The sequence below is a fragment of the Anser anser genome (assembly GCF_964211835.1).
Source record: "Anser anser genome assembly, chromosome: 3".
In the NCBI taxonomy this organism is placed as follows: Eukaryota; Metazoa; Chordata; class Aves; order Anseriformes; family Anatidae; genus Anser; species Anser anser.
In genome coordinates, this window is record NC_139722.1 from 81,302,141 (window position 1) to 81,328,869 (window position 26,729).

General features: G+C 44.4%; 1 protein-coding gene across 1 annotated transcript; it reads left to right on the plus strand.

Moving 5' to 3' along the window:
• Positions 1–1,538: 1,538 nt before the first annotated feature.
• On the plus strand, positions 1,539–26,218 carry GPR137B (G protein-coupled receptor 137B). Its single transcript, XM_083828138.1, is given in 9 exon segments — positions 1,539–1,610; positions 1,612–1,632; positions 1,634–2,080; positions 10,819–10,868; positions 15,816–16,038; positions 19,811–19,964; positions 21,826–21,950; positions 24,460–24,584; positions 25,612–26,218. Coding segments are annotated over 9 exon segments (1,314 nt in total). The 5' UTR covers positions 1,539–1,553; the 3' UTR covers positions 25,724–26,218.
• The last annotated feature ends 511 nt before the right edge of the window (positions 26,219–26,729 follow it).

A 26,729-nucleotide genomic window follows, 5' to 3' on the forward strand; every position in this document is an offset into this window, starting at 1 on the left:
CACTGTGTCTTCTGTGTGTTTCTGTATTTAGTTCGTCCAACAGAGCCACCCGGGGCTGTGTACCACCCTGCTTCCATGGGCTGCTCATCCAGCATTCCCAAAGCTGGCTGCTCCCGGTAAGGTTCTTAATGTCATCTCCGGGCACCTTAGGAGAAGTGGCCTGAGTTACAGAAACAGTGAGAACCCACAGATCTCTTTCCAGTCAATGGGATCTGAGTTTGCTTGGCACCTTTAAAATCAAACCACTTATATTTCAGTACCTAAGCGTGGATTTTGGGGCATAGTTTTAAGTGGCCAGTGTGGGTATTTTTAGGGCAGGATGGGCTTTGCTTACAAATCTTTTGAAGGCATTATCCAAACTTATATGCACTGTATTTATATTAATAAGCACAATTATAATAATTGCCTTTTTCAACAAAATAGTAGTTTTGAACCCCTGTTATGGCAAGGCATTAATAATTTAAATAATTACCTTAGTTAGTACTCTGTGCCAGTATCAGCATCTCCCTTTTTGTCCTGAACATAGTGTTAGCCTTTCCTACATGGACTTTCACTGAAGAAACCTTTTTTTAACTGGGGTCCTCCCCGGGGATTGTTCCAGGTAACAAAGCAATTCTTGTAGTCAGCTTACTATAAATGATAGAACAGAACAGATCATGGCAGCGCTCCTGCCGCTGTATGGTTATCTCTCATGAAAACTTGTTATTCACTTGTATATGACGCTATACATGACCTAGAGATACGTTAAGCATTTCCACCATGCTGCAAAGATCTAAACCACTAAGTTTCAGTTCTCGCTTCTCACCCCATGAGTCAAACCCAGCAGGCTGCAATAGCACCTATTAATTTATAGACTTAATCCCAAGGGCACATCTGCACGCTTGGGAGAAGGCGTGTCTGGTCAGCTGTTGCCACAGCGATGGCACAAATAGGCAACAACCAAGAAGAAAAGAACCTGTAGCTGCATGTATGCTTTGGTGAATTTGGGTATTTAGGGGGTTTTATTTGTTCCCGTACACAGCATATTTGGAAGCCTTATGTGCTTTTTTTCCCATTCTAATTAAAAGTCTTTTGTTAGAAGAAAAATAAGATATTAGATGTGTTAGATATGCTGTGCAAATTTTGCATTTTGCTATAAACATAAAGGTTTCTGCAATGCAGAGCTGAACTGTTACAGGTTATTACAGTAGTTTGAATTTCATGAGGAGGTTAGGTGCTTAAAGTTATTCCTAATAAAATGCAGCTAAATAAAGTACTTGTTAAATGTGAAACAAGGCAAAAAATCCTACAAAGATAGCATGTGGCTGTCACTGGGAAAATGCTCAGTACCTGCTTCTTACAGAAAATAGAACATTACTTAAATAATTTAAAATCCAGGTTATTTTCAGTAGGAAAATAAATCAGCAGCAAACCACTTAAGGACTGGTGCATTTCTTTCTTTCCTGAGGATGGTAGAGATTCGTGCACAGACATCAGCAAAGGGCAGCTTTCTGAGCTGTTCCCTGCCAATTGCTGACAAAGGCAGTCCTAATGAATCATTCTGAATTGTGATCATGTGCTACCAGCCCACAGTGAGCTGCCAAAGAGGAAGTGCAGCTTGTTTTCTTTCATTTTCTTGATTCCTATGCTGTAGGAAGATGAAAGGAGAAGGAGGAGGAGGCAACAGCGGCAGCCAAACTTAATAAATAATTCTGACGATTCCAGATATCAAATGGAGGCCCCTGAGTGGGACCCACTGAAAAATGACACCCTTCCGCCGACCCTGACGCCAGCTGTCCCTCCGTATGTGAAGTTGGGCCTGACCATTGTATATACGGTTTTTTATTCACTTCTTTTTGTGTTCATCTACGTTCAGCTCTGGCTGGTCCTGCACTACAGGCACAAGAGGTTCAGTTACCAGACTGTCTTTCTGTTTCTGTGCTTGTTTTGGGCCTCTCTTAGGACTGTGCTCTTTTCATTTTACTTCAAAGACTTTGTCACAGCAAATTCTCTCAGCCCCTTCATCTTCTGGCTTCTCTATTGCTTCCCAGTCTGCCTCCAGTTTTTCACCCTGACCCTGATGAATCTTTACTTCACGCAGGTAAGCAACAGATATTGGGTTGATTAAATCTGACAGAATGATAAAGCATTGTTTTGTAAGATTCGTGCGAAAGATGTAATTTCCTAATGTACTTTGGCAAGGCAAAAAGCATATTTCAAGTTATTTAGCTGGGAATTTTAACTTTTGATCTCGGTGCAAGTGATCAGTTTACAGTGAGACGGGAGCCTAAAGTGATCATTTCAGGAATGGCAAATAATATATCTACTGTCCATTAAATAGGTGTCATTTGATTTAAAGGTAGGAAAAAATCATATAGGAGAGCTTGAAGGCCGGATAACCAAAATGCCATTCTGTTATTATTCTTTATTATTGTTCTTACTGCTGTTATTAAACCTCAGAAGCCTCCTGGCTTAGCAGACCTTGATCTCTGTGTGCTACCAGAATTGTAATTTGTAATTTTGCAGGCAAACACCCCCCCCTCGTTTTTTCATAAGTTGACTAAAATATTTCTCAGTGAGATTTCTGTGCTGTGTATCAACAATTGAAAGTGTAGATCGACTCCTGTCGCAGGCTTACGTTCCTATAATGATCCGTATTAAAAATAGCACTGAGTCTGGGCCCCGGTAAGTGCTGGTTGCTGTACAGAGGTACATACTCGCTCTGTTTCAAGGACACCGTGATGTAAAGGTGAATTAGCCGTGTAGGGGGGTGAAGGGAACAGTTTCTCTGTATCAGTAAGGGGCCTTGAGAATATATCTGTGCTACAGACAGCTAAGAAGCCAGGTGAATGAGGGTGCACAGAGCTCCGTGTTGCTGCAGTTAGATTTGCTTGGAAGTATTTATGGTGAGCTTGGGTATCTCATCACTGGGCTGCAGGACGGGATGTTGGCATGCTGAGGCACAGAAAGGCTGCTGGGCTTGCCTGAGATCTCACAAGAAGCTTGCAGGAGTGCAGGGGTTGTGTTCAGTATCTCCTCAATCCCACTACAGTGCCCGGAGCAGGAAGCCCAGCCTGCCCTCGGCTGACCCTTGTCAAGGGCAGCTTTCCCAGTGCAGGGGTGGCTTGGCCAGGGGAGCACCAGCCAGCCCCGGGGCACCCCCAGGCAGCGCTCGGGATGTTCTGCGTGTTGCTGTGTGCCCCTCGTGGCACCAGCTCAGTGCCTGGGTTTGGATGCTTCTGGAGTGCCTGCAGCGCTTACCGGGGCCCTGTAGTGATACAGGCCTGCGAGTCCTGAACAGCCACGCTGTAGAGGTCGGGCTGCTTGTGAGAGCTGCTCTCCCAGAGCTGAAAAAGCGGGGATTGGAAGTGTGAAAGCTGTAAGAGGATCACCTGAGCTGCAGAGGGTATTACATACTTAGAACCACGTACATAGTTGTGCGCTTAGGTTTGCTTTTCTGGATTCAGTGGCTGAAATGCCTGTAACTCACCCGCTCCGCTCCCCAGGACTTGAGATGCATTAAAGGATTACAGGAACCTTTCATCTACATGCTGCTCAAATCTGGCTCAGGCATGTAATGACCTATGCTTTATCCCACGGCATTAGAGAATGGTGCAGCTCCCCAGGGGCAAACGTCCATCATCACGCAGTCCGTCACCATCACAGCAGCCGGGACTAAACCATAGCCCTGAGTGAGATTCTTCCCTCAGACACGCAGGTAGGGCTGCGGTGGAGGTCTGGAGGCAGAGTGCAGCATCTTGGCCCTCACCCAAGAGCAGCCAAGGCTGAAGGGAGCCCAGAGCACGCATGGCAGGCTGCACTCTGTGCATTAGGGTGCCAGCTCCGAGTGGCTGATTGCTGTGAGCAACCGATTCCTCTTGTCGGTGGAAGAAGTAAGAAAGGAGCACACGGAACGCACAGATATGTCCTTTTAACTTATTTTTGGCATTGCTGCCTGATATTACTACGGAAGTATGAGACGCTAGTTGGAAACACACAGAATGCTAAGGCTATTGGTTCTGCCTTTGACACAATTTCTGCTTTGTCACCGTGAGTCCTCACAATCTTCCTCTGAGCCCCTGTATAAAAGGACCTAATAGTTACCTGTCTTGAAGAGCTGTTGTGAGGCTTTGGAAACATTATTTGCTTTGACTTTCAGAGTTTGTGCTATGTGTCATAATCTTTAAAGATTGTGAGCCACTGTAGACTGGCATATTATTAGCAGTGTTGTTTGCTTTAGAGCTGGTTGCTCCCATTGAAATCTTATCTCAAATATCTCTCTAGCCAAAACAAAGCCTGAAGAAATATAAGCACAGCCACTGTAGAAATATAATGTAGGACACAGAATCAGTGCACGTATTTTTAATTCACTGTTATTAATTCTCTATTTCTAAACATTAAAAGGTGGTTTGGCTTGAAATTCAGCATCTTCTTAAGACTATATGTTTAATGTGCATCTAGCTTTCCACAGTAGGCAAGCAAGAACTAGTGTGAAAGGGGTGGGGAGAGAGAATTTTGTTTTCAGTAATACCTTATAACTTCACAGACCTGTTCAGAAGCAACATTTACCCTTTTTTCTCTCGAAGGAAGGAAAGAAAAGTCTGCAGCTGTGTCTCGTTGCATGAAAGCCATGCTGTTTAACTGATGCTTAGCTTCAAGAAAAAAAGTGTTCTACGTGTGGTATGGGGACAGAGTATAGGGAGAGACCTCATGGGTCTCAGGACTTTGCAGGTGTTTACCTGCTGCCCAGCACCCAGCATTTCTAAATGTGGCACTGCTAAGAAAACCTCGAGACGCAGAGGTGAGAAGAAAAAATGATTCCAAAAAGATTGCAAGTGCTCCTGGCCCAACAGAGAAACTCATTTGGCAAGTGCCTGAGGGCATTTTTTAGAATAATGAGCACCTTTGAACTTGACAGAAAGTTAGCCACAACTATTCTCTTTTTAATAGGTATCCCAAAGCAATGAGGACACAAATTTGGACTGCTTCTTATGTGTAGGAAGACAAATAAGCCAAGATGGCGTTAGCACAGCAGGGGTTATTCCCAGCCTTGGGCATCACCATCAGCAGATACAGAGGAAGCTAATGCACTGGGCAGGTTGCTAAACCAGGGGACCTGTAGCCGAAAGAAAAGCTACAATCAAGATAGTTTTGACTCAGAACAACTCCTGAGAGTTGAGAGTTACTCTTTGGGTTGAGAGTCAAGTTCAGGGTCCTTCACCATGGTCTTGATGGCAGAATAAAAACGGTGCTCTAGAAAAGGCTTGTGTAATATTACCTGCTCTCAGAAATCACATACTGCAGCAAATACTTGTGATTGCTAATGAGAAACATAAATTTCTTAGAATTTATTGGTTTATAAAGTCTATGAATTTATAAATTCATCATCCTGTCTTCTAAAGGAGAAAAATAATGTTAACTACCCTCTCAGGGCAACCCTCTGTCTCCTTAGAAATGATTAAAGTAAATCTCAAGTGAAGAAGAGATCCATCCCCGACCCATCAGATAGAGCTGAAGTGTGCATTTCCACCTGCAGAGACCGAAAAGCCCACAGATACATTTGCCTCACACCTGCACCTCCCACGGGTGTATTTTGGCTGCTTAATAAAGCAAAGGCTGCACATGGGCAAATAACGTATTTTCCACTTCAGCTGAATTCAGACAGCGAGGATCCCAGGACTCGAGCAGTCTTTTTTTTACGTCCTGCTTAGCCAAAGCTCCCATTCTTCCCTGCCCCTGACAGGAGGAGACTGAGCGGAGTCCTCAGGCTTTACAGTCAGCGCTGAGGGCAGAAGTTTAAATAAGCTCTGGGAAATAAAATAAAAAGTTGTCTTTTTTGGTATGGAGGTTGGCAAAGAAGGGCTCTCTTCACTTTGCTCTGTTTCAGGCTTTACATTTTCCTGGGGAGCAGGATACAAACGAAGGAGGAGGCAGGCTAGCATGGAGGGTTACAGACTCAAAACACAAGGTCAAGGCTGTGAGCCATCGGTGATGCTGGAAATCCCAGTGCTCCTCTGTGGCCAGGCACAGTGAGCCACTTGGTGGGCTGCGGGTTTAACCACTAGGTTGGGAACTTCTCCAGGACCTGGAGAAGGTGGTGCTGAGTTGAAGAACTGTGGGGCTGTATAGCTGGAGGAGGGCTGGTAGGTGGTTTTACCTCTCCGTCCTCCTCCGTAACCATCTTCCCTTTTCTCTGGCACTCGGATTGAGGAGCTTACCCTGCCTCCCAGGCAGGGCTGATAACATCAGGGACTTTCAAATGAGGAGAAATTGTGCAGAGTAAGGCAGTTCAGAGAGGAGCAGGCCATGCTGGAAGTGCCTGGCAGGGTGGGGTAAAACCTGCATGAGGCTGTCAGAGAGGCTGCCTGTATCTCAGTGGAACAGGGGTACGTGTTATCTGTGAAGGAAATTAAGAGGGCTTCTTATGCTCTAATTACTCTGGACAGGATTTTAACAGTAATACCACCAGTGAGAGAACAGAGAGGGCTTTTTATTTAGGAGAAGTGTTTATTTTTTAATAAATATTAATACACTGTATTTTATAAAGCTTGCTATTTGCAGCATGCTTCAGATGTACGCAGAGCTACAAAAGAGTCCAATTAGAGATGGTGAAGCATCAGCAAATATGTTTGGCTTAAAACATTACCCTTTGGATCTGTAGGAGACAAACTGAAACTGCAGACTGGCTGGCTCTCAGCATCTGACATGGAGAACGGCATCATTTGGTTTGGATGATAATTGGATGGGAGAGTACAGATGAGAGCTTGCTGTGACCGCCAGCCCCACGATGGTCCCTGTCCCTTGTTTCTGCCAGCTCACCTCAGGCTGACTGTGGCAGGGGTCTTGTTGCTCCTGTCAGTAGGCTTTACAAAGCAGGTAGAGCTTAGGGAGTAGAGGGAGAACTTGGCATATTTGGGGGGATCTGGTCCAAATGTAGGAACATCTAACATGAAAGAACCAACATGGGAGAAAGAGAGAGAAAGCAAGATGGGCCTGGGACTGGAAAATACACGGCAGAGGAGAGGTGTACACACTGACGGTCAGGAGCTCTGGGAGGTTGTGGCCTATTTTCAGGGTGCAAAGAAGTTTGCACAGAGTGTGACAGAGGGAGAGAGGGGCAGCGGTGAAAAGGACTGGGAAGGAAAAGAACACGCTGTGCTCCACGTATAGTTCTTTGAAACGAGGACTGGTAAATAAAGCTGAACTTCATTCCTCTGCAGAGGGCCGGCTTGAGACATATGCAAGCACTTAGCACATACCTGAGGCTTTGTGGTGAGCTGAGGCTCCTGGAAAAGTGAATTGATCAGCCAGACCTGGAGGTATGCTGGAGGTTTGTGCCAGTGTTCACATCAGCTCAGCTAAATCGGCATGAATTGAGAATGGGTCCAGTGAGATTTTATTTTAGTTTTTCTTTTGTTCTGGGAGCATGTAACTTGGCTTTGACACCTGTTTCATTGATTCTTACAGGCCCAGAGTGGTTCCTGATGTTGCTTTCATTACCCGTAGCTGGAACCCCCTGAAGTTTCAGCAGCCTGGCCCTGTCTGCCTGCCCGGCAGCTCCACGGAGCTCCCTGCAGCCAAGCTGCTGAGGGACTCCTGTGCCATCCCCAGCTCTGCTGCTGGGGGCTGGTAGAATGCCTTTAAGGTCAGCTGTTTACATCACTTGTTGCAACAGAGGAATTTTCCCTGGCTGTATTAAGGGCTTTTTTGGAGTCCTTTTGTACCGCTGCCCTTTTATATGCCAGACATATACCTCAGGGGAGTAGAGGAGGGAGTGTGAGAATCTCATTTGAGGTTTCCAATCCTTCAACAAAAAAGAAAGAGTCAAAACAAGGAATTTCTCCTTAAAAAAAAAGAAAATAAAAGTGAAAGGGAAAAAAAATAAGAAGAAAAAGTAGTCCTTTGGACATTGGAAAATCAGCAAGGAATTGCACTGAGTTTTCCTGGTTCCTATTCGTCCTGGGGTTCTCTGAAAGGCCTCTTTTTAAAAGTCTGCCTTCTGCTTGCTGCTTAATCTGTTCATAGGAAAAGCCTGGTTTGCTCTGGTTTGCTGGAAGACTTGCTAAGATGACTCAGATACTGACTGGAAGCTTTCTCAACACTGTTGCAGGGAGGGGCCATTGAGCAACCAGTCTTTTCTTCCAGGGTGCTCTTGAGTTAAATGAGTGCTAAACACAAAGAGCTGAACCCACACATCTAAGGTATATTGAGATCAGCTTCAGACATCCCTACTGCCACTGAACAGCCCTTTATTCTGTGACAGTCATCCCGCTTCCAGCGAAGTTCCTCATGACATAAGGTACCATCAGTGTAAGCAAAGGTGGCAGAACGTGGCTGCCTGTGTGTCTGTTTAGCAGTGACTTTGTACGAATGCCCGTGCCTTGTACTAAAGCTTTCATTCAATGTAGCATCCATTTTCAGTTTAGTATCAATTTTCTTTCTTTATGGTCATTTTGCTCTGATAGAATTCAGAAGCGTTTGCCTGCTGGGACAGCTCCACCAAACGCAGGATCACAATCGCACAGCTGTTCCAGCAGCCTCACATCTGGAGATGTTGCCGTGCATTTTATCAGCAGCAGGAACGTCACGCTTTATTTTTTGATAAGTTAGCCATGGAGCCTTTCCTGAGTGGGACAGCCTTGGAGTGCTTGACGTGAAAGTAGCTCTCTGTGACATTATAGGGGTGGCTGGATCCTTTTTGGGGAAGCACAGGAGATGGCATTCAGGAACTTGTGAACTTCCCAGGCTTTGTGGACCCAGCACAACTCATTGCCCACCGTGAATTGTCTCGTGCAATTCTTTGCACAGGCTCTGAACACCTCTGTTCAGTGCTCCTCCTGTCAAAATTAACGGTACAGCATGGGTGAGTAAGTGCTACTCAGCACAGGTGAGGATTGTGGAATGGCCCTAGAGACAAGTTTTACTTGTTTAATTTCAGTGAGCTCAGGAATCTGCTCCCTCCCCACTTGCCCATGGTGTTTTCCAGAATAAACAGGGTAGGTAACATACCTAGTACAAAAAGCATACGGAAAGGATTTTGAACCCCAACTCTTCTCTAAAAGCCTGACAGCTCCTCTTTGTGCACCACAGGAACACAGAACATTCACAAGCCTCTTATACCTCTCCTCTAGGTAGCAAATAAGTAAATCAACATAAAACGTGTTCCTGAATTCCTGTGAGAATTGATCTGGGAATTTGGAGAATGAATCCCCAAAATCTTCTATAAGGGATGCTGCCAGAGATGTTAACTACTTGAAAACAGTGTCAATGGTTGCAGAATATTTTTAGAGGTTTCCCTCCCCCAGTGTTTCAATTTTATTCTCAGCTGTTATTTTTCTAAGGCCTACTGAAAGGCTCGGTCCTCTCTGCTGGTTCAGCTAGTCCTAAGCAGACCGATGTGTCATAAAAATAATTTCCAAGTCAAGGCAGCTGCTTGTGGTGAATAGCAGTTAAATGACAAGTTGTTCCAGGAGCGCTGGAACAAGCAAAGCCTGATTTTCTCCAGATCTGTGTCTCATGCTTGACTTTGAGCTGTGAGCGAGGCTGCTTCCGTAACTGGGGCACTTCTTGTGGTGCTTTGCTATGCAGCCTCTCATACCTGCATATGATGTGTGGGGTCATTAGGCAGGATTCTCCTCACATCAGATGCACTTAGAGGGGTCCCTTACTTCTGTTGGGTCATTGATTTACAGGAGGGCGATAAAAGGATCGTGTCTTTGACACTTATTTTGCTGTCTGTTCTCTGACCAGAGTATTTTGAGATTAGTGGGGGGACAGATAAACAGGTTGTCAGGCCAGACACATGCCTGTACATACCTAGTGATCATGTCATTCCTGTTTCCTTGGGAAAGCATGGTAATCATAGCAAATATTATGCAAGCTGCACTAAAGGGCATGCAAAACCAAATTAAATGGATAAAGCAGGGTGGCTTGAGAAGAAATCAATTAGGAAGCAGCCCACAGAAAGTCATGCAGCATGATTTTTGGTAATTCTAGCAACCAGTGGGCTTCAGTGTTGGTTGCTGAGCTTAAATGAACCTTTATAAAGTTTTATAAACTGACAGTGTTTAGTAACCGTATTAGCTTATGAAAGAGCAGTGGTACTTACCTACATTTGCTTTTAATAAATAAGATACAAAATATGCTAATATATTTTTGTATAATTTCTGATGGTGGTTAAACACCTGTGACTGATACCACCTACCTACATTGTGGAAAATGTGTCAGTATTTTGTCTCTTCTGTTTCAGCAAGGTAACTATTTTGCCTGAGCTCTCTCTGTAAAAATACGTACTGCTCTGTTAGTGAGCAGACGGTCAGTAGAAGCCAAATAAACCTCAGAGTAAAACAATTCCTTTGGTTCTCGATGGCATCCTTTTGGCAATGCAACGTAGGTACAACCTTACATACCCGATTTCAGGCCAGGGCACTACGGTGAGCTTTTGATGTCATTAAAGCATCTGACCCCATAAGCCAGCATGAGCTGGTGCGTGTGAGAGACGTACTGATAGGATGTGCAAGAGCCTAATAATTACTTACCTCTTTGATTATACTGGCTCTTGTATAAAAGCTGGTATAAAACCTTATTCCCAAGCCAGAATAAGTAAAACTAATGGTGGATACAATTTGTATACAAGTACATCATAATCTCTTGCTGAGTGGTTTTAATACTTTGTTTATAGCTTGCCTGCCACAGATAAGCCATAAATGCAAATCTATTGTGTAAAGAAACCTATCATTACATTTCACGTGACGTGTGAGGCAGGATTCCTGCGGATCACAGTGTTTTTCTTTACTCATGTGTATTCTAGGTCTGATGCAATATTTTTCTGCTTTGCAGGTGATTTTCAAGGCTAAATCAAAATATTCCCCAGAGCTACTGAAATACAGGTAAGAACTGTGCAAGTATTTGTTATGGTAAAGAAAAGTAGCCATGTACTTTGAGAAACACTACATCTCTGATAATTTCGGGTGCTCATATCTCTGCTACTCATATTTAAATACCAGTGTTTATGATGATGATTCTGAGGCCATCTTCTTCCTTTGACTTTTCAAAGTCTGTGTCATTTCCCAACACAAGCACCATTTTCAGACAGTCACGTATTTCAAAGGCAAATATTTCAAATACAAGCAGAAAATGTTGACCCTGGTGATTTGTCTACAAAATTTGTTTTGCCTATGTGTTCTTAAATAAAAGCTTTGTGTGTTAGGTGAATCCAGATCCAGCACTTTGGTAAAGGTAGCAGGCTGATGTATTCATTGTGATAGGAAAGAGTGAGACTGGTTATTTCTCAGCCCAGAAGTGAGGTCAGTGGTAATAAAAGACTCCAAAGTTTTGGGAAGCTGAGAGAAGTGTTATGAAGGGGAGGAGCTAGAGAGAACGAGTTCAACATGATGATGTGTTTGGGAGCTCACAGATAGCTTCCCACAACTCCATAGAGTTGAGGCTATGGTAGCTCTGCATTTAGGTGGTGAGATCTGTTTGGGGTCTTGTTTGAGCAGGAGGGATTGTCAGGAGTTCCCTGAAAGCTCCCTGAAAGGCATAAATGTCCAGAAAGCTGAGGAAGAACTCAATAAATTAATGTTTACTGTGGCAATGCCTAAAACTTTCAGACAGGGGCAATGTTGTTTAGGTAGGGTGAGAGAGCAAGGGAGGTTGTCTCCTTCCTAAACAAAAGTATACAGTTTGAAGTCAGGATAGGAAAGCAGAGTAATTTGCAACTGAAATCTGACCCCTTATTTGCTGACTGTTCAGGAGAACGTGGTGCTGTATCAACAGGTCAGACATTCATATTGTCCTTGCCCTGGACAGTGTGTTATCTGGCTGGGTTTTGACACAGCTGGAGCAGCTATCACCTGGAGCAAGTGCATGAGGGACAGAGACGTGAGAGACATGTTTGGCAGAATGGCAGGACAATGAGAGCAGGCTTGGGGTGAGTTGTGCAGCTGGTAAGCAGTGAGGGTATGAGACAGGCAAGGTGTGGAGGCTGACTGAGGGATGGGGACTCCGAGCAGCTGATGCAGAAACAGTGAGGATGAGAACAGAGAGGCTGCATCTGTTTTGGTGGCCCCAGGAATGCTTCCAAGCTAGTGGGTCTGTGCGCATACCTTGGCTGCGTCCCAAACCTCAAGGGGCAAGAGCCAGATGCTCCCTGGTGAGCGCTGCGGCATACAAATACCTTCATCCCCCTTTGGGCTCTGGTTTCTGTGGGAAGGAAATCCAGGAGTGTGGGCTGGCAGACAAGCACAGCACGCACCATCCAGCCCCCATCGCAAGTGACAGAGCGTGCCTGTCCCTGATGGTACACATAGCCAGGAGGAATAAGGAGGAAGGCTTTGCACAACACCTGAGCTGTAGATTCTGCTGGTATAGGGAAACTCTGTGAACATGTTCCTGGCTGGCTTTAAAGGTGAGAGAGGGACTTTGAACCTTGTCTGTTAGTAGCATTTGTGGCAAGGCTTTATTTATAAAAAATGCATGAAAAGTTCTTTCTGCAAGCAAAGGGAGTTTCTAAGCTTGTGATATTTGTCCAGTGTCTATGAAGTGACCACATTACTGTGGGCAGTGTTTCTCATGTACAGACTACTCTGCTCTCAACAGATCTATGCCCGCCCTGGCTCTTGCCTACTGCATTTCTAACACAGGTCACTCTTGGATCTGGTCTAGCCTTTTGCCTCTTATTCAGCTCTCTTGGTAAAGGACTACAGTAGTATCTTGTTTTAATATCTAGAACGATTAGCATGAATGTGGTTAGCCTGTGTAAAAGAGCCTAATAAATGAAGCCGACCTCATTTCCTTTCTTATAGAGGGCAGCTGAAGTGGTGTAAATACATGCACACCTGCAGCAGAGGTCCTGTATCTTAATTATAACAGGCTAGTGAAAGATGGATGATTTGGGCCTTCATACAAGGGTGGAGTTTATACTTACTGAATTTGATCTTTCTTCTTTTCTTTTTGATTTTTTCACATTTTTTTAATAAGTGGCAGACCATATTGCCTGATGTTGTCATTTCTGTAGCATGGCAGAAATGGATAATGGCAACATACGCAGGTCAGCAGAGAGGTAGGGCTGCAGTCTGTATGTTGACAAAGGTCTCAGAAATCAGAATCATTTCAGATAAGGGAAAAATTGATGAAATCCTACCAGAGAGCTGGAATCTTAAGTAAGCTTTACTCAGCATAGCCTTCATGATATTAGTCACTGTAGCAAAAGATCTCACGGCCAAGCCTGTGCTAGCCCAGCTTCATATTTAAAGTCTCCTTCTGCATCTCCCTGGGCTTGGGGAGTTCTTACAGTCCCTGGGTTTGAATGAGGCTTGCTGTGCTGTGTGTGCATGTGTTGTAGACACGAGCCTCAGACGCTGTATGGTTTCTGAGGAAACCACATACAGAATGTAGTAGTTTCACACAGATTTTCTCATTAAACAAGGCAAAATTCACTGCATTCAGCTGAAGTTTGGTGTTAAGCTCAAAGAAAAACTTCAGAGGTGCGTCCAGCTTGACACAAAAAAAACAAAGAGAACAACCTGACATGTGCCTTCCCTGGCCAAGCCAGATTACACACAGCTCCTCTTAAGGGACTAGCCTCAGTATGGGGATTATGCACAACAGGCTGTTAGAACAGTTGCTGGTGTAATGTGGAAGCACCTCTCCTGTCCAGCTTTCTGAAAAAAAAATGCTTATTTATACCTTGTAGGTGCCCATGTAGTTGAAATGTAGGGACGCATTCTGCCTTTAAGTGAGGCTGTAATGTTTTCTGCAGCTGCACAGACCCTAAAACTGCCCGGAGAGACACAGCCTACATCTCCATCAGTGCTTATTCAGAGGTTCAGCAACAATGCTTCCTTTGTCAAAACAGGCAGCCGTTTCCCCAGCCACATCATGTTAATAAGGGGGATGGAAGCTCATTATGTGAAGAGCTGCACAACCGACTGGCCATGACAGCTCACACTGGTACATATGGGAGTGTGTGGGCATGAGAGCATGACAGTGCTTTGCTGGTGGTGTTTTTTTGGCTAAAACCTGTGAAGGAGGAGCACAGTCTGGAAGCTTCTCAGCCTTGATGGTTGTGAGCCAGCATCTGGGGCATGCAGGCTGCACTGAAGCAGAAGGTCCCTCTGACTAAGCTGAGCACAAAGACTGCGCGTACTTACTGTCCCACACATAGGCAGTGTGTAAGGGCATATCTTTCCTCCTCAGCCCCAAACCCACAAATATATTTTACTTGCACTGCAATGGGGGAACCATACGGGTGGGGGGGGAGCAAATAGGCTGTGGGAGGGCAAGGAAAGGAAGACACCTGACCATAACGTAAAGACTTTTGAAATATTAATAAAATCTGTAAAGGTTCCACCACTTCAACTAGGAGCTGCATCCTCCAAAGGAAGCAGTGTGAGAGAGGAGAAGCTTCAGGACTGTGAGGTTTAAAGGAGCTACCCCTTGTGTATCCTAAGAACAGAGCCCTGCCCTGGAAGATTAAGAATGAGCACAATCTTCCCCCCCCCAGAGGGAATTTCCATGACTGGCAAGGAAAAGACAGCAGACTTGCTCACTGCCAGATAGAGCTGGGGAGAAGGGCATTGATTCATAAACACAAGCAGAGGATTACAGGCTTTCATTTCTCCCTGTTACACATCTAAAAGGTCTCAAAGGTGTACCCCTTCCTTTCCTGCCCTCTGAAAAGAAGCCGGCTACGCTTGTGTTTTGTGGCTGGGTTGGTACTGTCCTAAAACGATATGGACGTGTGAAAGAGAATTATCATAACTGGGCGAAAGTACTTTTGAACAATACCAATTTGATTCTTCAGAGACAATCTGTATGTTTGCTATCAGCCAAATTCAAGATTCTCAGCAGGCATGAAGGGCTGTGACCAAAACCTCATGTTCTGTGACTATAGATTATAAACCTTATCAGAAATTGCCTCGGTCAACAACGATAATGAAGTAAGCAAACACTTAAAATGGAAATGTGTTTCTTTTTATTCTTTTTTTTTTTTTTTTAATGAAAAACTCCGCAGCTGTGTGTAGGAGTAAAGAGAAGCAGCCTTCCTTGAGTATATGGTATACTTACATTGCAGGTATCACTGCTGGGTAGGTAGGAAAAAAAACAAATGGGGAAAACCAGTCCAACTGCTAGGCTCCTGACACATGCCTGTTCCAGCTCTGCTCCCATGGTTGTGCAAACAAACCCTTTGCCTGGCATAGATGGCAAAATACCAACCCATAATCAATGTGCATATTTAAATTTCTCTCAAGAGGCTGCCCATAACCAAGATAATTAGGAAAAGGGACAGAAAAAGATGCCGGGGATCCAATAACTCAGAGTTTTTCTACATTTCCCTAATTTAATGTGAAATCTGTCTACAAAGACTGGCAGCGATGTTTTTCATGGCAGTGATGATGTAGTAAAACCAGGATTAAAACCCCCCTTTCCAGCCAACTCGACCTTTTGTGAGGTTTCTCCTGTCAGCAAATAGTCAGAGGGTTTGTGCTGTATGTGAAGTGCATGCCTTAAGAAAGTACACGTGTATTTAAATGATTTGTAAGATGTGCCACAGTATTTCTGCTGCAAACACTTTTCCAAGTTTTGTTGCTTGACATTAGTTTCTTTACTTACTGCTTGTTCTACAACTGCCAAAAAAAAAAAAAAAGGCTTGAAACAAGCTGTGTTCATCTCTCCAGCAGTCTAGAGCACTTTGATTTTGCCTTGGGTGGCTGGTCACTCTGTCAGCCGTGGCAGCCCAAGTGTGGCTTTCAGTGCTCGGAGTGCAACTTCCATCTCATGACTGACACTTGCTGAACGATGTCGCTAAAACTGTTTTCTCCTCACTCTCCCAGGTTGCCCCTCTACCTGGCTTCTCTTTTCATAAGTCTCCTCTTCCTCTTGGTGAATTTAACATGTGCAGTGTTGGTGAGGACACAGAACTCAGAGAGAAAAGTCATTGTCTCTGTCCGGGTGGCAATTAATGACACGTTGTTTGTGCTGTGTGCTGTTTCACTCTCCATCTGCCTGTATAAGATTTCCAAGATGTCTTTAGCCAACATTTACTTGGAGTCCAAGGTAAGGTACATTTTCAGTTCCTTTTAAAGTACCTTCTGAGAGACGTGGGCAGTGCAAAGCGAAGGCACAAAACTCTGTTGATCCCCCAAGAGCTAGAGGCCTTAGACTTCACAGCTTACACTTGGTTGTCCATCCTGCTCAATAAATTGATTAAATACTAAGTGGTAGCAAGGGTGCTTTTGGCTAACACCAGAGACCCCAAAATACCTGTCGTTAGGACAGAGTTTACAGATCTACTGGCTGGAGTTTCTCACAGCTGTTCTTCAGCTGGATACTGCTTTCTCCAGAACCATGTCCGATGACCACTTCATTTCAGTACTGCTACATAGAGGTGGGCTGTACTTCAGGATCAGCTTGTCAAATTATTGACTGATTAATTTAAATGTTTAAGGTAGCAGCGTGCTGAATGTAAGCCAGAAAAAGGAATATGAATCTCCCTTTATAAATTTGCTTCCTGTCCTACAGATAGTAAGAATGTGTTTTAGAAGACTTAATGCATTAGAAATTCATCCAGGTGGGGAGAAGGAGGAAAAATCTCCTACCACTCTACAAAATGTTCTTTCAAGAATTTTCGTTAGGTTCACAGCTTTGGTCAAAGGGCTGGTTTCATAGGTGACGTGATAAAAGGTAGCAGTGTTTGTCATAAAATCAGTGATGATGTTTTGTATCTATACATAATGACACAGGGCTTTGTATTCACAGTACATGGTTACATCTTAAAGTAAATTATTAGTTTAACCAATAGAGCATTACCACTACAAACCTTCCAAAAATGTAAGTTTCAGCTGCTAGTTAGAAAATCCTACAATAAAATCCATCTCTCCATTTAGTTAATCAGATGAGAGGAATACTTTTCCTGTTTAACCAAATCTGGCGGTACTGCACAACAACTGAAAGTTCATGGCTGAACAGAAGATTTAAAAACACAGCTTAGTTTGTTTTGTTACTTTCAAGTCTGTCATTTGCTGACCAAAGGGCATGGGCAATGGATTATTTTTACTAGTAAGAAAAGTTTTTCTACTGCTGCAAATCACAGAAGCGTAAATCTCTGTAACAAAGCCGTGTTAACCTACAAGAGGCTTTGGTGGATTACTTTGTTCCATTTCCTCCTTCTGCTGGGAACCGATCTTCTTTACTTCAAGCTATTTCACAAAAAGCAAACAAACTCTAGCATTGCTGCGAAGAGGAAAAGACAGGACACTCAGCCGATGAAAGTCTGAACGTGGAAATGAGAATTAAAGAGCACTTTGCTCTTTTCTGCTGAACTGAGATGGGAGTCCTTCTGGGGAACTCCAATAGGATTTCACTGCACATACTTCGGGATACAGAAGGCTGGAGCCAGTGGTGAAAAAACATCCTGGTTTAATCTGTGACCGCCGTGCCGAAAAAACTAGCTAAAGAAGAAGAATCCCTTCTTTGTGGTGATACGACAGAAGTATCACCGGAGATAATGTCCGGGGTGCGTGTAGATAGGGATTGGTACCGGCAGCCTTTTATTTGCATCTCCCTTCTGCCTGCACGTACCTTCTGACCACGGGTGAAATCACTGTTGGAGATGCTGCATTCACCCTCATGATGCGGCGTGGGGGTCAGACCTGGCTCTCCAGCCGTGGCCCCGCCGTGAGGTGTGAGGTGCCGACTCGGCTCGGTTCTCTGCTGGCCAGAGGCAACCTGTGCTGGGGCTCTACCAGCCTGGGGCTCCCTCTGTCTTCTACAGGGACACCTTCTGGCTCTACTCGTATCTCTGCGATCTCCCTTCCCCAAGCCACCACATATATTTGACCGGCAGTGAAAGCAGGACAATTTTATCCCTTTTTTTGCACTTGGTGGTAGAGTTTGCTAAAGCTGCAGCACATTCAGCTATTAAAGAAAGCATATTTATTTAAGAACGACAGCCATATGGGGAAACCGGTATAGGGAAATGCCGACCCCATTCTGCTCTTCACTTCTGTTTTTGAACGCCACCACCGAAGGGGATGAGGTATGCGCCCGTCAGCAGCTTCCCTCAGCTCGCTCGCCCTGGGTTTCCATGGCAGCGCCGCTGCTCGTGCAGGAGGAGAACAGAGAAGTGCCCAGCAAACGTTTCCTCTTTCTGGCATTGCCTGCTTGCTCGTCTCGCCACAGCTTTCACCGCTGCGTGCCGGGTGCCTGGGTCCCATTCCCACACAGCAGCAGGCGCCCGGCTCGCCCCCGACATCGCTGCAGGTTGTGGCCTGGTCGGCAGCACTGCCTCCCACAGCGTTTTGAGCGGGAAGTCAGGCAGAGAGATTGACTGCGCTGGGGATTTTGTAACACCCCTGAGCCTGACCGTTCTCTGAATCGGTGTTTTTTGCTGGGGAAACACACAAGCTCGTTTCCTGCACGCTTCTCTGACAAGTCCCTGAGCTCCTTTTTACTGACTCTCCTCGGGGATGACCCAGGCTGAGGAGCTTGGCTGGCGGAGCCGCAGGGACAGCAGCCGCCAGCACAGCAGAGGCGCCCTGAAGGTCAGGGATTCAGGACGTGGTGACTCGGTGACTTTCCCTGACGCTTCAGCAGCCGGTTGTGTTATGTCTGTGCTCCACCTGCCACAGCTCTCTGGAGCTCTGCTCCTGGGCTGCAGACCTGGAAGCAGAGCGTTTGAGCGGAGGGGACAGGGTGTAGGCCCGCCTGTCTCCTGCACTGCTGTGAGAGGTCCTGTGGCAGGAGGAGCAGCTTCCCTCTTGGCTTAGCTATCCCAGATAGATGAGAGGAGCCCATTTGCATGGTGTGGGTCTCTGCCAGGAGAGGGAGGGCTAGTGAAGCAAATGGCTGCAAGGTGTTTTGCTCCCCTGAAGTGTGGCATTCCTATAGCATTCCTCTTTTGGCTGTGAAAAGCACTATTGCAGAGCTGGCTGCACAGAATTTACGTCGAGTTTCTTCCTTCAGAGGCAGTCCCATTTTGGTACATCTGCTGCCTCCACAGTCAGTCTCACACTGCTCCCTGTAGCCATGGCTCCTTGATTCCTTCCTTTGGAAGTTGGTGCTGCTGCTGCAACTCCTGTGCTGATCCCTCAGCCCCCTGCATCCTGCATACAGTGGCCAGGATGTCATGTCACACTTGTTCCTCGCACTGGATGAGGCTCTGACCTTTGCTTCGACCATTTCCTTCTCTAGGGCTCAGGAGCTGTCTTGACTCCACACTTGCAGTCTCGTTCCTCCCCTTGTGCCCAGTGTCCCACTCCCAGCCTGCCCTGCCATGGTCACTCTGCCCGTAGGCTGCGCTTCCTCTTTGTCTCCTCTGTGTTGACTTTAGGTAAGGCAGGATGTTCTGTTCCTGTCTGGGCTGTGTTTTACTGCTGACTCCTATGATCTGCTCAGTACTTAGAAGGAGAAATAAATAGGTGCACAGCAAGCAGTTGTAAAAAGATGTAAGGTTGCATCATGCTAGTAGTCAGCACCTGATATAGGATGCTTGATAGCTAGTGCACAGCTGGAAGCTGATTTATCCTGCTCCATCTGATACCAAGTGTTCTCTTGCACTGCCATTGCTGTAAAAAATAGATTCATACAACAGTCACAGGAGTTAGTCACAGCCCATCTTGGTAGGGGCTGGAATTGCTACCATTCCCTGGAAACCACCATGCTGGTAAAATATAGGAATACACATAGTATAGGATGTGCTGATCAAAGAGGGAAAGAGAAAATCAATCTCCTTAGGCAAAGTAGCGTGACAACCCCCTGAAGTCCATGCAAAGCGATGTTCCTGTCAACTTCCCATGTAAATAATAACCTATGTTTAATTCTCTTCCAGGGCTCATCTGTGTGTCAGGTGACAAGTATAGGAGTGACTGTTATACTACTTTATACCTCACGAGCCTGTTACAATTTGTTCATCTTATCATTTTCCCAAACCAAGAAAGTCAATTCTTTTGATTATGATTGGTACAACGTATCAGATCAGGCAAGTATGAAAATATTTGCTAATGAGAAAAACTCATTCTGCATGTGACGGCTGATTTCCTAAATGATATGGCAAGAGGCAATAATATATTAAAATTCTATTGCTTTTTTTCTTTTATTTGATGCACTAGGATTGTTTTGCTCTAGGAATACAAAGAAAGGAGGGAAAAAACATTACTGAAAGAAAAACTGTTAATTAAATCAATCTTTTATAGTGTGTATTTTATTTACTTTGATCTTATTCAAAAAAATCCTTTTATTAAAAAAAAAACACAGGTATTTTGTTCATTAGAAAGAATGTACTGTGGTTGGAGGAGAAAAACAGTGCTTGATTCCACTGACATGCTAAGTTCTAAAGTAATCGTCAGTTCTCCCATTGCCATCTAGTGCTGTGGAGTTATTATTTACCATAATTCTGTCAGTACCGTGACACCTTCTGTACGTTTAGGTTCAGACTATGATTCCTCTCAACTTTTAATTGAGACATCAATTAAAATGACAATTCAGGTTGGAAAGTAGGAGTGGTAAAAAAAATGAAGGAAATAAGCAGGTGATTCTTCTTTGAATTTTGTGAAATGTGGGCATCCAACTCCTTTCTCTACTCTGAAGCTTGTAGGTAGGTCCCAGTAGTTTTCCATCTCTGTCAAGGCTCAGCAAAATGGAAGGCCTGGGTCTGGACCATGAATAAATATTTTTTTGCCCCAGAACCCCAGACACATGGTGTCATCCCACCACCCCAGCAAGCACCTGCTGAGCAGAAGCAGTGTTCCCAGCCATTCAGGCACCTTGTAGTACCAGGCTAGCCTAGCAAACCTGGAGCCATTATCAGTTCTTTGTTGAGCAGTAGATAAAATTGTAAATAAGATGTAGGTAAACAGCAGGGGAAGATTGCCCAGAGGTTCTCATTAGGAGTTGCTTGAGCAGGGTTTGTCAGGGGATCACTAATCTCCCCTGCTGCTGTGTGGTTAAGAGGAGAGCAGCTAGGTGGTACCACTCTGTGTAATTAGAAGACACAAGTTTCGAATGGAAGGGCACTAGGCTGTGATTCACCTCCCGAATCCAGCTTTTACCTCCCTGTTACTGTGGCCTGCAGTGGCTGCTGCTGACCCCTTGCAGGGGCTGGAAATCTATGGCCAGAGTATTGGGTCCAGTTTCCCTGCTGGAGGCCATGGTTGTTACTAGGGAGCTGACTGAGATGCTTTAGGCCATATTGTGGCACTGCCTCAGCTCACCTGTCAGAAACATTGCCCTTTTTTCATCTGTACAAAGCACACAAAAGGGCAGGATTTGCCCTCTGCAACTATGGTGAACAGCAGAAGGAAATCTAGAGCGGTATTCAAAGCTAATGCTAGAGTAACAGCATGGTTATTCAAGCTAAAAACATGCACCAATTTGAAGGGATCCAAGCATGAATTTTAAAGGTCACATTGCCAGCAATGCCCTTGAAGACCTGGGCATTGAGTGTTCCTTCATGTGTTATTCCCAGCTCGGAAAGGACTAGAAAACTAGTTTCCCATTACGTCATTTTTATCACTTTCTTCCCAGTCTAAGAGCCTAGCCTGCCAAGCAGCCACTGAACTTTGATTTTCCTGAAGAAAAGATAGAGGGATGAGAAAGAGGGAGGAGAGGAGGTAGAAGGAAAGGGAAAGCATGTACCCAGCAACATAGAATATTGATTTTTTTTTTTTTTTTTAGTATTCCTTTAATAATTAACCAGGTTAATCCAGCTTTACTGGATAGAGTTTCTGGCTACATTGCTCAGTCACTTAAGTATAGGTCTTCATAAGAAGACATGTTGCCTCTTGCACCTTCTAAGCAAGCCGCAATTTCTGTGAACATTTTTCTCTTTGACTTCTCAACAGGCAGATCTGAAATGTCAGCTGGGAGATGCAGGTTACATAGTGTTCGGAGTGATCCTTTTCATCTGGGAGCTCCTGCCTACTTCCTTGGTGGTGTATTTCTTCCGTGTCCGAAACCCTACAAAAGATCTAGTGAGTGAAATCTGTTAATACATTTGGTAGTGTGATGTCCTGGCAGGTCTGGCCTGGCAGGTCTGGAGGGCTCAGTTTCTGAAGGAACTTTTGCTTTTTTATGTTTTAACTTATCTTTTCCAAGGTGTCCTCAGCAGAATAAAAGCAACCCAATCTTACCACTTCGTTATGCCAAGTCCTCATGAGAAAATCTCATCGTATTTACCAAGAAGAAATGGTATTTCTTGGGCAATTTACCTTAAGAAACAGTAATCTTAAATTTAGGGACATCTTCCTTTTGGGTTAATATGGCACCGTACTGGAGTCAGTGAAAAAGAAGTCAGCTTGTTACTCAAACCTGGCATCTCTCGTTACATACAGAGCTGTGAAAATGATTCTGTGCTAACTGTTCAATGGCATATATGAAATAGATTGAATTCTTCAAGCTTTGTGCCTGCTGAATTGTTTCTATGTCAAAAGCCAATAGCCACAGTAAGCGCTAGCTGCCATTTTTGTTTCCTATTTCAGCAGAATAGAGAATAAGGTGTGAGTTGTAAGGGTAACCCCCTCTAAGTACTCTTAATATCTAGGCAATTAATAGATGATCTATCATTTAATAGATGTAGGCAACACTCCCAGGTTAGCATAGGATATGCTGGTTGACAGGTACATGGGGAATATCAGCCTTACACTAGGATTACCCAGGTAATGTTTCTGTAGGCCAATCCAGTCAACAGCTACTATTCCCCCAAGGAAGACATAAATGGTAAATTCACACGGAAGAGAAGCAATTCATGTTTTTTTTTTTTTTAGAGGAAACCATGATTTTTATCCTCACACAGAGATTTCAGAGATAATGATAAAGCCAAACTGAGTGAGGAAGTAACAAACCCTCACTTCAATAAAGCCCTTCTTACTGTTTGCGTGAGATACTGATTTCACACTAGAAACCTACCTGTTAGCCAGTGTCCATCAAAGAAAAAAAGGAAAAATCCCAGACCATCTCCTGCTTAGGAGTTAGCCAGGATAACTGCAAAGAGAGGAAATGAAACTTTTTACTTTTGGTGCTGCTCTTCTATAAAGTGACTTCAGAGAGAACTGCAAACGATGTTAGAAAGAAAAACCAAGGCGGCTCGGTAGCAAGGCAAAACTGAACTTCAATGCAAATAGGCCACAAGAGGGAGACCAAGGGCCACAGGACTTTGTCTAACATGGTCAGTAGACTATTAGAGCAGTTAAGTAGTAGAAAATGCTCCTTGGTAGAAAATACTTGCTCAGAAAGCATGGGATTTGAATTAAAACAAACTTCTTTTAGGTAAATAATAATAATAAAAAAACCTGAACTCTGATTTATCAGAAATCCAAAATGTTCTTTATTTGCGATAAGGAAGCTTACCAATGAACAGTTGTGCTTTGGTTTTATGCTTCATTCAGGACTTCAGAAACAAAGTTTGAGTAGAGGGAGCCTGCCTTCAGCACTGTTCAATGTAAAACTCCACGTGACAGATGACACAGCCTGGATTGCGCGAGTTGCCTGTGTGCTTTGGTGCTGCCATAGGGTAACTGCAGTGCTTGGTCCTCTGCCTTGCCATACCTTCACCAAGACCAATGTTGGAAATGGGGAGATGACAGAAATTGACCTATTTTTAGTTCATTTCTATCAAAGACACTTAACATCTAAAATATAGCAGGAGGTTAAACTGCTCTCCTACTGAAGGCCAAGGAGAAGACATCATCCTGGCTTATCCGTGGGTGCAAGGAATCCTGTTCCCTGGAGATACAAGCAGTGGATGAGTCAAAGAGGCTCAGCTGGGTCCTAGACGTCCCTATGCACTGTTTTCAGAATCATATGGACCTTTAGAATCTCGTGCACTTTCCATTTTGATTCATAGGGAAATAAAGGCAAAATGCTTTGTAAATTAGGGTGTTGCAGGTACACCTCATTCCCTGTTTTAGCAAGGGACATTTCCTTGGTATTTGGTCCTCACAGCACTGAGTAGTGAAATTGCTGAGGGCAGTCCCAGCGAGCCTTTCAGTTGCAGTTTCATGAAGCAGGGTGCCAAGGTTCAGCACGATCAGCTCCTGAGGCAAGGGAGGGAACGGTAGGAGGAGGGTTACAAACAGGGATGGGGACTAAAACCAAATCTCTTTAGATTCTTTAATGTCCTGCAGTTCCTCAGCTGGTTTCCTACAGCTCACTTCAAGCCAACTGGCTAAAAGCATAAAGCATCCAGGACAGAAAATTCAGCTGACAGGCTGAACACATCCTGGAGGGTGGCTTCAGAAATGGGTCATATCTGTTAGCTGGAAGGCAGGAAGAGGAAAAACTGTTAAGATCACAAGACTATCACTATGGTAGTAGAGAAAAAAAAACAGAAAATACAAAAATATTTCTATTGTCTACAGCAAATTGAAAATTACCTGTTTTATCTTGGAATCCAGGAGGTAAATTTCCAGTGACAACTTCTAGAAGAGAGGCACCAAGCAGTTTGTGTGTTGCAAATACTGACTGAGGTTTCCCTTCCCTCAGGCCAACGCAGGAATGGTCCCAAGTCATGGCTTCAATCCCAGATCTTATTTCTTTGACAACCCTCGCAGATACGACAGCGATGACGATCTGGCATGGAATATTGCACCGCAGGGAGCCCAGGGCAGGTAAGATACAACAGGTAGTATCTGGATTCCCATAGCAGAAACAGCTGGAGGAGAAGGAAGCCACACACTGCAGAATAATGTAGATTGTCAAGCTCCAGTTTTTGCATAAATGGTAGAGGGTGAGGGGGAAGCTGATGTGGCAGCACTGAATGACTGTAGGGATCCAAGGACCCCACAGAGACTACAAGGATGCAACAGGTGTGTCCTTGTGTAAGTGTGTCCAAGTGCAAGGAGCTGCATCTGGGTCAGGGCGACCCCGGACAGGAGCACAGACTGGGAGAAGAACTCGTTGAGAGCAGCCCTGTGGCCTTGGGGGTTCTAGTGGACAAAAAGCTCGACATCAGCCAGCAGTGCGCCAGAAAGCCAACTGCATCCTGGGCTGCATCAAAAGCAGCGTGGCCAGCAGGGTGAGGGAGGCGATTGTCCCCCTCTGCTCTGCCCTCGTGAAGCCCCACCTGGAGCACTGCATGTAGCTCTGGGGCCCCCAGCGCAGGAAGGACAGGGACTTGTTGGAGAAAGTCCAGAGGAAGCCGCAAGGATGACCAGAGGGCTGGAGCACCTCTCCGATGAATAAAGGCTGAGAGAGTTGGGGTTGTTTAGCCTCATGCTACTCATGGGAGTAGAGCCAGTACACCAGAGCTGCTGACCAAATCCAGGCCCCTTGTGTGCAGACACAGGTTTAGCTCTGTCACTGATGGTCCATAGCAGCGATAGGATTTGGCATGGAGTAGAAGCACTAACAGTACAACACTAATATTGTCAACCACCTTCTGGATTAGCAAAGCAGAAAGGGTAGAATCTTCACTGAACTAGAAGAATCAGGAAACAGGTAATGAGTAATGAGTCAAGAATGCTTGGGTTGAAATATTTGCCAGATAAGAAACAAACCACAGCCTGAAGTGGCTGGGGTTTTATTTTGCACTTCAGTGTGAGAAGCGCACCTGTGGAACTGCATTTTGCACACAGTAACTAGCCAGGCATTTACAGAACCACCCTGCCCATCACTAATTTCTGTTTTCTTTTTAAGCTTCTCTCCAGACTACTACGACTGGGGCCATCAGAACAACAGCTTCATGGCTTACATCGGATCCCTCCAACAAGAGGCAGCACTGGACACAGAGCGGCCAAGCCCTATATAACTTCAGTCAACTACAGCATTCCAGGACATTCCAATATTAAAACAGATGTTCTGAAAAACAAAGCTTAGCAATTCTTCGTCACGCTTTGGTTTTTAGAAGTGTTCCTATGCACAGATAAATGAAGAACTTGTCTTTGCCACAAGCTTTTCACAGGTTAAGAAAGTGTAAGCTAATGATTTAAACTTTGAAGACTGTTTAATTAATACCTTGTTCTAAGCCATGATATTTTTGGCTTTGAATAGAGTTGTTAGGGTATAATTTAATCATTTTATGCTCATTTTAAAGGAGCAAATTTCATGAAGGTAAATGGCAATTATTTTCTAAGTATTTTTATTTTTACACTGTATTAGGTTAGAAATATGTGATTATGATGAATATACTGTAAACACATGGAAAGGTTGCTCAAATGCATGACAGTAGGGATTCTTACATGCACGTAACAGCCTGTAAGGGAAAAATGTCAACTCCATTAAATATTGTCTTTTGAAGTTATTACTACATTCTTGGAGCACAATTTACTCTGGATCATCACTGCTTTCTCAATGTGGCAAGATAGTTGGAGACTAATAATATCTATGCACTAGTTACGATCTCAAAACACTGAATTCCTCTAAAAATAGAGAAATTTTATCTTCTCAGCAGCTGTAGAAACAGTCTTAGAATGGAAGAGAGAGTTACCTGCTCTGTGAAACAGGCTGAAAACCTCTAAGTCTGAAAAATTAAAGCTACGTGATCAGTTCTGTCAATCCGTTCTAGGTATTTTATGTAGAAGAGTGATTGAAATGCCTAGTCAATGAGCAGAGAGATGAATACATGTAATAATCCTTATTTTAATACAGTAAGTCTAGTCCTCCTTCTAGTCTTCTAGATAGGGAGAGATATCACTGGTTTGTTAAAACATGTTATTTATAAGGAATCCATCTGAACTCTATGATATTGTTAGATAAGATCTTCATTCCGTTGGAAAAAGGAGCACTGCAAGATGCACTGACATCCTGAAGCTCAT